The following is a 13700-nucleotide window of genomic DNA, read 5'->3' as shown; positions in this document are numbered from 1 at the left end:
GGAAAAGTTACTTTTTTGAAGTACAACTCCAAGAATGAGTGGCTGTGCTGGCTGGAGGATGCTGGAGGTTGCAGTCCAAAAAAGTTACTTTTCTAGGCCCTGAGAAGGTCTCAATTCATTTGTAACCACATGTCCCCTTTTCAGACACTTCTTATTTGCCGGGGACTTTATTTATTTCTGTCCTTCAGGTCTTATCCCAGGGCTCTCAAAGAAAATAAGAAAGTTCAACCAAAGAATAGGGTTGTGTGTTCTATACAGTTCATTGGACTATGACTAGAATCTAGTAGCTTCCCTGCACCAAATAATGGCTCAGGTAGCCATTAAAACCCAAACAATTAAACTTTATTTTCAAGGTGAACAAAACATGAATAACGCTAGGCTGGTTGACTGTCAAACATTCGGTTTCTCTACAAATGTATTTCTTCTAACTTTTCCCTGAACTCTACAAGCTGTTCCCTTTACCTTTAGAGTACACTTTTCAACTTGTAATTTCCCTCTTTCTCTGCGTGTCTTCAACAACTTTCCCTTTCTCTAATAGCTTCTTCACCACTGAACCCTCTGCTACAGAATTGCCAGGGCTGGGGTCCAAGTGAGGGTGAATACCAATGCTGTCCATTGCCTATCAGTTCATATATATGGTGCTATCCATCATAGCAAGGTTATGCTCAAAATCCTCCAAGGTAGGCTTCAGCAGCATGTGGACCAAGAACTGCCAAAAGTACAAGCTGGATTTCAAAGGGGCAGAGGAACTAGAGATCAAATTGCTAACATGCGCTGGATTATGGAGAAAGCCAGAGAGATCCAGAAAAACATCTACTTCTGTTTCACTGACTACGCAAGTCTTTGACTGTGTGGATCACAGCAAACTATGGCAAGTTCTTAAAGAAATTGGAGTGCTTGACCACCTTATCTATCTCCTGAGAAATCTATATGTGGGACAGGAAGCAATAGTTAGAACTGGATATGGAACAACTGATTGGTTCAAAATTGGGAAAGGAGTACAACAAGGCTATATATTCTCTCCCTGCTTCTTTAACTTATATGCAGAACACATCATGCAAAAAGCTGGACTGGAGGAATCCCAAGACGGAATGAAGATTGCCGGAAGAAATATCAACAACATCACATATGTAGATGATACCACTCTGATGGCAAAAAGTGAGGAGGAATTAAAGAACCTCTTAATGAGGGTGAAAAAGGAGAGCACCAAAAACGGTCTGAAGCTCAACATTAAAAAAAACTAAGATCATGGCCACTAGTCCCATCACCTCCTGGCAAATAGAAGGGGAAGATATGGAGGCAGTGACAAATTTTACCTCCTTGGGCTCCATGATCATTGCAGATGGTGACAGCAGCCACGAAAATTCAAAGACGCCTGCTTCTTGGGAGGAAAGTGATGAGAAACCTCGACAGCATCTTTAAAAGCAGAGACCTCACCTTGCCGACAAAGGTCCGCATAGTCAAAGCTATGGTTTTTCCATAGCTTTGTAGGGAAGTGAGAGCTGGACCATAAAGAGGGCTGACCACCGAAGAATTGATGCTTTTGAATTGTGGTGCTGGAGGAGACTCTTGAGAGTCCCCTGGACTGCAAGGAGATCAAACCTATTCATTTTGCAGGAAATCAACCCTGAATGCTCACTGGAAGGACAGATCCTGAAGTGGAGGCTCCAATACTCTGGCCATCTCATGAGAAGAGAAGACTCCCTGGAAAAGACCCTGATGTTGGGAAAGTGTGAAGGCAAGAGGAGAAGGGGACGACAGAGGACGAGATGGATGGACAATGTCACCAAAGCTACCAACATGAATCTGACCCAACTCTGTGAGGCAGTGGAAGATAGGAGGGCCTGGTGTGCTCTGGTCCATGGGGTCACGAAGAGTCGGACACAACTAAACAACTAAACAAAAATCCGTCATATATATAAGCTGCCATGGGTCCTCTTTGAGAGAAAGGTGTGGTATAAGTAATGAAATCAAATGAAATGAGTGCCTAGTTATGTGATGGATTGTGTAACCATGCACACAATTGGCACAAAACAGGCACCTGCCAAAATAGCCATGGCTGCTTCCATGACTGCTGTTGCACACATGATAAATCAAAAAGGATACCAGCCATGATTTCTAGAATGTATGTAATTTAAGATATTTTCAGATGTACAGCTCCCAGTGCCATCCAGTGAGAGGTCATTGTGTAGCTACTCCCCTTTTTTCTGGTCAGGAACAGAGGAGTGTGTGTATTTGTGTGTGTGTAAAAGAAAACCATGCAGGAAGTGGGATCCCATAAAATTCTGTAGGTTATGTAAGATGAATGCGTCATAAAAATGTCTCTGGTATCACTTTTACCATAGGCTCATTCATAAACTGTTATCTCTATATAATCTTGTAGTTGACATTCTAGTGATTTTTGCATCATTATTATTTGTAAAATAACACTACTGTGTTACACTCTTTTGTTTAACTTTCAGCTATTTGTTACAATTCTCCTGGGATTAATCGTAGGGGCTATATTCTTTGATGCAAAAGATGATGCTAGCGGTATGCAGAACAGGTGAGTAATGTGGCGGCTGTGGGTGCAGTCTAGAGGAAGCTTCAACCCACTGAGGATTCAAATACAGTGGTGCCCCGCATAGCGAGGTTAATCCGTTCCGGATTAACCTTCGCTATGTGAAATCTTCGCTAAGCGGGAAGTAAAAAGCCATTGGAACGCATTAAACTTCATTTAATGCGTTCCAAATCGGCCCTAAACTTCCCACTTAGAGAAGTTTCCTGGCCCCGGGCAGCCATTTTCGCGCCCTCGGCAAGCGAGGGGAGGGCGCGAAAACGCCGCGCAGGGCCATTTCGGGTCGTCCGCGGCCATTTTGAAGCCGCAAAACAGCTGTTTTGCGGCTTCAAAACGGACCCGAAATGGCCCCGCGCCGCATTTTCGCGCCCTCCCCTTGCTTGCCGAGGGCGCGAAAACACAGCGCGGGGCCATTTCGGGTCATCCGGCGCCCATTTTGGAGCCGCCGAACGCGGCTCCAAAATGGCCGCCGGACTCCCCAATCGTCGCAATGCGAGTGCGGCGATTGGGTGCTCCGTATAGCGATCCCGAAAAAGGGGATCGCTATATGGATTCGTCGTTATACGGTGCGCTCGCTAAGCGAGGCACCACTGTACAGTTCTACCACTTTAGAGCATAACCTTTAATAGTCCTAGCTAGAGATGGGGGTATTTGTATACGAATAACCCCACACAGGTGGAAATAGCGAGGGTCCGGCCCCATGGGGCTGCACTGTCCACTTACGATTTTGCCACTGCTGCCGGCTTCCTATCACGCCATTGTCCTCAATCGATTACCCAGTCCTGGCAGGGATGACAAGCCTCTCTGCTACGTTGGAGAGTGGCTAATTCATTGCGGAGAACAGCGCAAAAGGAAGCCTCTACGGAGCCGGCAGCAGTGCCGAAATTGTTAGTGGACCCTTGTTATTTCCACCTGTGCGGGGATATTCATATTCGTATAAGAATACAAATACCCCCATCTCTAGTCTCAGCATTTCCTCCATTCTTAAATTGAACAGAGTTGCCAGCCAGCTGGTATCTCACTGCTCTGTCTCGTGAAACCAGGTAATGTGTGTCTCATGGTTTGAAAACAAATACATTTTTTGGGGGGGGGGTTAAACATATGCATAATGGTCATCATTAAGAAGGAAAGGAGAGGGAAATAAACCCTTGAAGCTGATATCACATTATTATTATTTTTTAAATGCTGATCTAGTATAACTGATTGATTTATGCCAGTCCTTATTTTTCCATAGAGTTGGCGCCATGTTTTTCATGACTACGAACCAGTGTTTCAGCAGCATCTCTGCTATTGAGCTGTTCATTGTAGAGAGGAAGATATTTATGTAAGTATGATCTTGCTGAGCAAATAATGGGGGCTGTTGATTAGCATCACTGTTTGAGAAAGGGCTTTTTAGATTGTAATCCTAAAAAATTGTATTCTGCAAGAAAATATCTTGTTTATAATCACAGTCTGTCAGCCATTCACTGGCGTGTAGTTTCCCTGAAGCGTCTGTGAAGTTGTATTGAGCATCGGTGTGGGTTCATAGGCAAACCTAGTTAGTATGCTTAGCCATTTGAAACATTATCCAGAGGGGTGAGGAACACATATAGAACCATTTTTTAAAATTGGGATAAAGATGAAGCAAAACGATAGGACTGAGAAAGAAAGTACAGGACACCAGAGGTTTTTGAAGAAGCCCTGATCATTGGCTATGCTTAGAAGGGCTTCTGGGAGTTGTAGTCCAAGAACATCTGGGAATGTTTAGAAATTACTCTTTTAAAGTATAACAACTTTGCACTTGTATCAGTGTCTCTCTCTCTGTATTACGAACATATAGTATGATCTGTGACATTTGTGATTGTCATCGTTTCCACCAGAAGAATCCAGGGGATCATAGTTTAGTGGAGTCCCAGATTATCTGAGACAAACTTTCCTCTCAGTCTGTCTCATACTACAATTTCCAGGCATCCCAGAGAAGAATAGTTTCTTTAAACAAGATGAAGTCTGTAGTGTGGAAGTACCCAGCCCCTGTTTCCTAGGTTGGGTCTTTTAAAAATGGTTTCATGTTCAACATGACAAGATAGGCTGACTTCTCAGAGTGAGCAGACATAAATGCTTTTGCAAATTATGCTGTTCATATTGGTAATATTATTTGGTAATACTTTGCCATTCTGTTTCAGCCATGAGTATATCAGTGGATATTACAGAATTTCTGCATACTACTTCTCTAAGCTGATGGCTGACTTAATACCCATGAGGACACTACCGAGCATCTTCTTCACTTGCATAGTTTATTTCATGATAGGCAAGTATATAGTTCTTGACACTGGACAGCAGTGGCCCAGAGGTGGGGTAGGGTCCTGCAACAAAATATTGCAACATTGAGTGTTCATATTCATTCTTCCAACTATCCATCCGTCCACACACACTTCCATTGCATTTCTTTTCCACTTCTCTAATTCCTCCCATTTCCCATTCAAAATAGACATGTGGTATTCTATAGCCTTTGAGCCTGTTCGTTTATTTTTGGGTTGTTTTGGAGATTTCACCCACCCTTTTTCCTACAGTACTTTTGTACTTGTACAAACCCTGGGATTTTTCCACGTCTGCTGTTACCTACTTCTTGTATGTAAATGGTGCAATTTTGGCTGTAGAAGGATCCAGACTTGGAGAACTGAGTTTGTTGTTAGCACCTATGATTATGGATAGAATGTGAAATGTGAATCTAGAGGATAAGTCTAAATCCTACTTCATTAATCGGAGAGCCCAATGGTTTGGGCATCTGGCTTCAGAGCCAGAGGTTGGAAGTTCAACTCCGACTGTGCCTCCTTGACAGGGGCTGGATTCAATGATCCATTAGGTCCCTTCCAGCTCTGCAGTTCTAAGATTATTATTATTAATTGGGTGTGCTCAGATGTAAACATGGCCCAGGTTGGCAGAGCAAACAGCACCAACCAGTAGCTAAGTTAAGTTTGGAATCTGCCTCTGAATATCTGAATGGTTAGTTCCGCACCTCTCTGCCTTTGGAAAGAAATCACATCCATGCTTCTTGTTCTAAGAAAGCTTTTGCTGAGAAATATATTAATATTGTAAGCCACCTTGGATCCTTTAGGAGGAAGGTGGGATACGAACGAATGAACAAACAAATGAACAAACAAACAGAGGAAAGATGGTAGGAATCCTAGTTCTAGCTAACTAACATGAGACTGTAGGAAACTTTGGCTCTCCCTTCATCTCTCAAGAACAAAGACAAGACATCTCTTCTGTCTTTTCCCAGAGAAGATCAAGAAGGATACGTGAGTAGGGAGTGGTGGCAACAGCAACCCTAAGATCACAATCTAAGGTTAAAGGAAAGCCAGTGTAGGTCACAGCAAGTAAAGTATTTATTTATTTATTTATTTATTTATTTATTTATTTATTTATTTATTTATTTATTTATTTATTTATTTATTTATTTATTTATTTATTTATTTATTTGATTTTTACCCCGCCCCTCTAGACCATGTCTACTCGGGGCGGCTTACAAAATAAAACAAAACAGTATAAAAATATATAAAATCATAAAATTATAAATTTCAATTTTCAAGTACAATCTAGGAAACCTGGGGCACTTCTCTCTACCTTCTCCTTTCCATGCAAAGACATGTATCTGAATCAATGAATGCTGAATTATACCCAGTTGCTTCCAAGACGTTCTACCACACTCAGGTCAGGAGTGGGCCTTGCACCTGCATGCTTTGTTCCTTTTCAGTGTGAATAGAAGGGACCAAGCTCTCCAGGGAACCTTGTATTCATTCGAAAGGAGAATCTTTTGGTTTTCTTCCAAACTTCTTTCTTTACTAGGCAGACAGAGAAAGGAGGAAAATGCAAACAAGGGACTTGGTACCCATTATCCCCTTGGGTGATATCCCAAACACCAAACATTTTTCTCCAGATGCATGCAGGATGAAAAGTAAAAAGGTATCTTGATGAAATCACAGTTTGCCTAATCCATTTGGCATACTCTGTAATAGCAGCATAACCAGGAGTGTAGTGCTAGTGAAATATTTCACAGAGAACACATATTAACACCTTCCTTTTTCTGTTTTCAAAGGTCTGAAACCAACAGCAGCTGCCTTCTTTATCATGATGTTTACCTTGATGATGGTATCTTATACAGCTACCGCTATGGCACTTGCTATAGCCACAGGACAAAGCGTGGTGGCTGTAGCTAATCTACTCATGACCATTTCCTTTGTTTTTATGATAGTGAGTAGACTTACTTTTGTCCTCTGATTTTGAAGCAGGTGGGAAACTAAATTGTGGCTTGGCTTGCAGCCAATTGGCTACACCTATCTGGCTGGAACCAGCCATCACCATGTACAACGAGAAATACTTCCTGTCTCCACTAAGATGCAGTCACCTGTGGAGAAGTATGCTACCATTTTGGATGGGTTCTGCACTTTATGGGTGACTAGCACCTGTCTGCCAATATATGAACTGTGGAATAATCCCAGCAAGAAAATAATGTAACACTGGAATTCTCCATGGGAAGTTGAAGTAGAGCTGACCAGCGTTGCAGGTTGATGGAGGCACTAGTAGGAAGCACAAGCTGGCTCATCCCTGTGCAATCAGGCTAGAATTTGTTTGAGTCAAAGCTCTTGAGTAGCATCCTGAGCGCTTTAATTTTCCTGGCTTTTATGTGAGGAGGTATCCAGGAGCTCCTAGTGGGGATGTAAAACCTGAAACCCAACAAACAAAAACAGGTGTCCTGTTTAGCAAAACAGTGGTAACAAGAGTGCTAGGACTTCTATGGCAAAACTAGAGTTGATATATACGTACACATTCAGAGGTACTGTTAACTCTGAACTTGATTTGTGTGCAGTAGGACTGAATCCTGCTACTCATCTATCATTTGTTTATTTATTAGAAGTATTTGTATTTTTATATCATTTCTCATTTGTACAATGCTCAAGAGGTTGCACACAATAAAACAAACCAGTTAAAACACAATCTCGTGGCATATGAAAAAAATTCAACCACTTCATGGCTAGGAAAATTCCAAGGTAAAAACAGATGTTTGGTAAACATCTATAATGTCCCAGGCTTGATGAGAAGGGGAGATGAATCCACAATTTGTGATCCTACAAAAACTGACTATCTTTGTGTTTTTGCTGAATGCAAATTTGCAGGCCTTGGCGTCTTTGTGCCAAGTGCAACTTTCTGCAAAAGTTTAGTTCTCTATCCATGTGTTAGATCTGTGCTTCCCAGCTTTGAATCCCCAGATGTTCTTGGACTGGAACTCCCAGAAATCCTGTCCGGAACAGCTAGTGGCAAAGGCACCTGCAGACTTAAGGTTGGGAACCATTTTTGTTAGATCAAAATCCTCTTATGAACTAACTGATTTATAGCCAATACCATTTCATAGAAAGTCCTCATATTTCTCTCAGCAGTGTTTAAAGGTAGTAATGGTCTCTTGTTTCTCCTATACATGCTACCAGAAGTATCCCACTGTTACATTTTTGCACTTCTCTAATGCTGAGGACTTGAAATGTGCCTTTTGAACTATCTCATCAAATAGTTAGCAAACATCAAATTTTGTGGCTAAATGCAAGCTTATGCTACGTATATACAATTTATGGATTACCCCAAGCAAAAAATGACAAAACCAGCTTGTGTTTCTCTGAAGTTCTCCGAAAAATATGAAAAATTGAGGTAGCATGTCAGTTATGCCTAGATGTGTTTTATACCTTGATACAGAATAGAATCAATCATAGAATAATCAAGTCCAACCTCCTGCTCAATGCAGGAATCCATATCAAAGCAGATCTGGCAGCTGGTTTCTCTAATTTTTTCTTAAATGTCTTCAGCATTGGAGCACTTACCACCTCCCGAGGTAATGGTTCCATCGTTGTACTGCTCTAACAGTGAAGAGGTTTTTCCTGATATTCAGCTGAGCTTTGTATGAAAGCATCTACATACAAGCACCACCTTCTGCATCTCTTAGAGGAAAGGTGTTTAAGCATATCACAAAGCACATGTTAAGAATGTGCCTGATGTGCACTGCAGCTTGCTTTCTGTTGTATGTATTAAATTCTCCCACAATAATAGTATTGAATATATTAATTTTAATAATACTAATCATTTAATTGGTTATGTAAGAAATCACACAATTCTGGTAGTCTCCGTTGATGCTTATCTCTCGGTTTAATGGTAATAGTTTAAAAATTATAAAAGCTGTGCAGTTTTAATTTGTAATTTTGGTTTCACCTGCAGATTTTCTCTGGATTGTTGGTAAATCTGACCACTATTCTGTCTTGGCTGTCTTGGCTTCAGTACTTTAGCATTCCTCGATATGGCATGACAGTAAGTGTTCCTTTGCGCATCATGATAGAAAACATTAATCAGAGGGGAAGAGTTTGTATTTTATATTGGAGCATTGTTGCTAGGCAAACAAATTAAACCAATTTAAGCCTTTAGATCTGTTTATATACAGTGGTGCCTTGCTAGATGATGATAATCCGTTCCACTGAAATCGCTGTTTAGCGAAATCATTGTCTAGCGAAAAGCATTTCCCCATTGGAATGCATTGAAACCTGTTTAATGTGTTCCAATGGGATAGAATCATCATTGTCTAGCGAAGATTGGCCATAGGAAAGCCGCTTTGCGAACCGCCGATCAGCTGTTTAAATCGCTGTCTTGTGAAGCTTAGGTCCTGAAAACACCTGCTTTGCGAGCACGGAGGGAGCTGTCAAAATAGTTGTCTAGCAAAAATCGGTTTGCGAAGCAGGGACCAAACATTGTCCAGCGAAATTCCCCCATAGGAATCATTGTTTCGCGAATCGTTATAGCGATCGCAAAAAGTCAATGTCTAGCGAAAAAGCTGTCATGCGGAGTAACTGTCTAGCGAGGCACCACTGTAATTGTATTTTAATGCACTTTGATTGTACTGTTCTTGTATTTTATTTTATTTTTTGAGTTTTGTCAAATTGGTATTTTAATTACGTTGTTGTATGTTGTGTTGTAAACTGCCCAGTGTGGCCCTAGGCCAGATGGAGGGTATAGAAATGAAACTAAATGAAAGACTCAATCAAACAAACAAACAAACAAACATGTAGTTTGGGAGTACTCCTTGCTTATAGCTGTTGCCACCTAAGTTAAATCATGTGACAACAACATTAATGGCCGTGTTGAAGTATAGACTGAGCATGAATACATCTTACAAAAACCTCCCAAAACCTGGCACTTCCAGTCTGCCCATGCTAGTTGGCGGCTTTTGGGAGTTGTCACCCCAAAGACCTGGGATGGGGGTATCCCAAGCTTAAAGATACTGACATGCAAGGCTGTCCTGTGAACACTGTAGGGAGCTAATCTGAGAAGCAGTTTCATGATTCGTCTCTATGCTGTACAAGCTCAAAGAAATAAATAATATGCAAATGTATTCACAAAGGCTTTCACGGCTGGGAGCTAACGGTTGTTGTGGGTTTTTCGGGCTCTTTGGCTGTGTTCTGAAGTTTGTTCTTTCTGACGTTTCGCCAGTCTCTTTAGAGGTCCTCTGAAGATGCCGGCCACAGAGACTGGCGAAACATCAGGAAGAACAACCTTCAGAACACGGCCAAAGAGCCCTAAAAAGCCACAACAACCAATATGCAAATGATTCCTCCCTTTCTTTTTAAAGTAAAATTATATTGTAACAACTAAACCAGTCTCTCTTGGGATTTACATAGAGTGTGCATTAATTATGTTATTAGCAATGACACTGAAGATTTAAAAAATTAAGTACCAGCTATGATAAGGGTGTGTGTGTGTATGCACTGTGTGTTTGAGAGAGAGAGAGAGAGAGAGAGACTATAATCGACACTGTAGTTTGGGTGCTGGTTGAAGCCATCCCCATGAACCACAATCTAAATAAAAATTACCCCAGCTCATGTGGCAATTAACATGAGGGGGAAAAAACTTTCATTGACTTCTATAACCAACTACTTTGTTCTTCATCTTCAAAGGCACTGCAGATTAATGAATTTGTTGGACTAGATTTCTGTTGCTCAAATACTACTTTGACCAATTCCAGCTGTATAAAGAGTAGTATGTAAGTATGTTATTTTTAAATTCTAATTAATCCTACCACAGTAGGGTGGAAACCTCTGTAGCAAGAGGACTACTAACGTCTGTTTCAACAGATGTGTTTTAATTTATGACATCACATACTATTATGGCAGTATTATTAAAGGTGCATTCCTTAATCTGATTAAATGAGGGGCTAACAGCTCAGAGGCCCTCAAACCAAAACAAACCTCTTGAGCAAGAATTACGTTTTATGTACACACATGGGGGGAGAGAGCCCATGTCTAACTGTACTGTACCGTCTCTACATTTTCAGTTCAAACAACTACTGTATAAACTATGTTTATGAATTCCTGGGTGCATTGCAAGTGTTAAAATGAGTCCTGCTTTCAGAATTACAACCTAAAAATAAAAATATGAAGTACTGTGTTAGGGGGAAGAGCAAACAAAAAACAGATGGGGAAAAGCCAACCTGAAGAGATGTATAAAGAGGCAAATGGAAAGGTCTTAATCTCGCTCTATTCCATGCAGAATGGCCAACTGCTGGTGGCACTTGGGTTGGATATTCCAATGAAATATGGAGAAACATCTTGTACTCTTGTCAGTTTATTGATCAGTCGAGCTCCCTGATGCTTTCATCAGCCTCCTCCAAAACAGCACCATCCACATATATTGAATTATAGCTCCCTTCATCCCCAGCCAGCATGGCCACTAATGGGAACTGTTCTCCAGTACGTCTGGAGGTTAACCAGTTGATGAATGCTAGTCTGTGCTATATTGTAATACCCAGGGTAGCCAGTCTCAACGGGTGGGTGGGGGGCCATATAGCCCCCTGGGGAACCATAGTGTATAGGTGGCCACAGACTGGAAACAACACACATCATCTTATAAGGTTTCTTATGTGATACAATCCTGATTCGTCCTATATTTCTTTCATTTTGTGTTTATGGCTATGGGGGAAAAAGTTGAGAATTTGCTGCTCTAAGGTTTCAAACACAAGTCTTTCCCAGTCCTAGTCTGAAAATGTCATGGACTGAATCTGGAACTGTCTGCATGCAAAGCAGATGTTTTATACTTGAGCTACAGTCTTCTTCAAAGAAAGGGCTTGATTTCCTCCCTTGTCTTCCTGTGCTGTATTTATTGTGTGGATTTAGAGTGTACAAGAGGGATGCCTACAATGCCTTACATACAGGATTAATACTCAGAACCTCTACCTGTATTTTTTGTTGTAGGTGCAATGGAGAAGAATATCTGAGAAGCCAAGGCATTGAGCCAACCGTCTGGGGCTTGTGGCAGAACCATGTTGCGCTCGCTTGCATGACTGTCATTTTCCTTTCCATTTCGTATATCAAGTTGCGTTTAATGAAGAAATTCTCTTAAAACAAACTTGTCCTAAGCAGAAGAGCTGCAGCCACCTTCCCCAATTAGTTTCCTTCAGGTGTTTTTAGGCGACACCTTCTATCTTCACTTGCCTACAGGATCATAGGAACACGTGTGGGAAGCACCAGAATAGCGGAAAATCTGAGCTATAAAGTGGACTGTTCTTGTCTCACTTATATTCTTGATTTCTCAAATGAATACATAATGAAGAAAAAACAGCACTACCCAATATCTACCTTTATAATACACTCAATTATTCATCTGTTATATTGACTTACCTGTTAGTGGCACTGGCTGCTTCACTCGCTTGGAAATCTAAAAATCCAATATCATGTATAAACCACACTCAACCGGCATGTCCAGATCAAGACTCCGTACTTGCAAGCTCCATAGACGGAAGTGGGAGACAGTTAATCATTCGTTGAATGTTCCTGATAAAATAGGTCGACAAAAAGTATTTGACTCTGCCTGGATAATAATTGTTAGAATTTGAAAGAGGCTTTTTGCAAGACTCACCTCACAATCTGAGGTGTGATGGAGTCCCTGACAAGGACTTCCAAACAGAAAAAAGCATAGAAGTGAGAAATGTATGGGTTTGAAATGTAAACCATCTTTATTCAGAAGGTCAGAAATTCTTATAAGCTACTGCTATCATTACTCCTCTTACTTTGATGAGTGTCACACAGATTAGCCATTTTACATGTGAACCTCATGCCTGTGTTCAGTAGAAGTGAGGAACACAGCTGAGTCTGATGGGGATCTGTCCCCAACCGTGCGGATGCTCAGCATGGAGTCTGCAAAGTATGATAATCCATAGGTTCTCCCTTTCAGACATTACGGCTGACTTTAGGGAGTCACTTTGGCTGCAGTTCAATGGATGAAATTTCTGTGTGTATTTAATTTGAACACAACTAGCTGAAATCATTACCCTCAACTATAGTAGGTCCATTGAATCAATGGAGCCAATAGAGGAGTTAACTCAACAAATCCCCACCGATTCGATGGGCTTACTGTACTCCTACATTTCAGCCATTGCATCATCTGCTGACCTAATCCAGCTGGTATGTAAGGGGCTAACTACATGCTGTATAAAAAGGCACATTTGTATTCTTGCTCTTAAAGTAGGGTGCTCTGGAAAGGGAGGGGATGCATATATAGACAAGTAGAATGGGGGAAAAGGTAGAATATTTTTCTCGTCAGCACTTCCCTTTCAAACAAGGTCCACTGTCCACTGATACTAAATGAACGTTGTAAGTCATGCCATTGCACCATTATATTAATATCTTTGTTCTCTCCTGCCATCCCCAAATATATAGGAGAGTGTGAATTAGGGCACCTCAAATTTAATTTAGAAATTTGTATATGCATCATAGGAATGAAAGCATTTAATATATAAATCGTAACCAAGCAGCAGAAGTATAATTGTTTGTTATATATTTGATGTTTGACGTGCAAATTACAGTCATCCTGTATTAGTTTTACATGCTTTAATTTAATGTATGATATTTCCATACTGTGCAACTCCTTTGCCCTATTATGAGCCCAGAATATGGTGGTAAGATTGCTCCTCTCCCTCTGTTCCTTATGTATCAAGGAAGATACTACAAAATAGTAAGTGTGCTTTGTAGTTTTCGACAAGTTTTCATCATGCTGGATGGTATGAAAAGCATGTGGTTAAGGGAAGAGTCATGGTCGTGTCATTTTGGGCAGTTTTGTAATAAAGCTATTGTCCAATCTA

General features: G+C 41.0%; 1 protein-coding gene across 2 annotated transcripts in view; it reads left to right on the top strand.

The window, feature by feature from the left end:
- The window catches only part of LOC110080525 (broad substrate specificity ATP-binding cassette transporter ABCG2), a 44389-nt gene extending 30689 nt beyond the window's left edge, over window positions 1-13700 (top strand). For both annotated transcript variants that reach the window (XM_073001978.2, XM_073001977.2), the window contains exons 10-16: window positions 2463-2545; window positions 3792-3881; window positions 4720-4844; window positions 6633-6787; window positions 8795-8884; window positions 10522-10607; window positions 11815-13700. In XM_073001978.2, coding sequence (XP_072858079.1) covers window positions 2463-2545; window positions 3792-3881; window positions 4720-4844; window positions 6633-6787; window positions 8795-8884; window positions 10522-10607; window positions 11815-11962 — 777 coding nt within the window. In that variant the 3' untranslated portion in view covers window positions 11963-13700. The remainder of the gene's footprint in view (window positions 1-2462; window positions 2546-3791; window positions 3882-4719; window positions 4845-6632; window positions 6788-8794; window positions 8885-10521; window positions 10608-11814) is intronic.

The sequence above is a fragment of the Pogona vitticeps genome, chromosome 5, assembly GCF_051106095.1.
Source record: "Pogona vitticeps strain Pit_001003342236 chromosome 5, PviZW2.1, whole genome shotgun sequence".
Taxonomy (NCBI): Eukaryota; Metazoa; Chordata; class Lepidosauria; order Squamata; family Agamidae; genus Pogona; species Pogona vitticeps.
The sequence above is the reverse complement of the archived record's forward strand: the minus strand, read 5'-3'. Positions and strand labels throughout refer to the sequence as shown.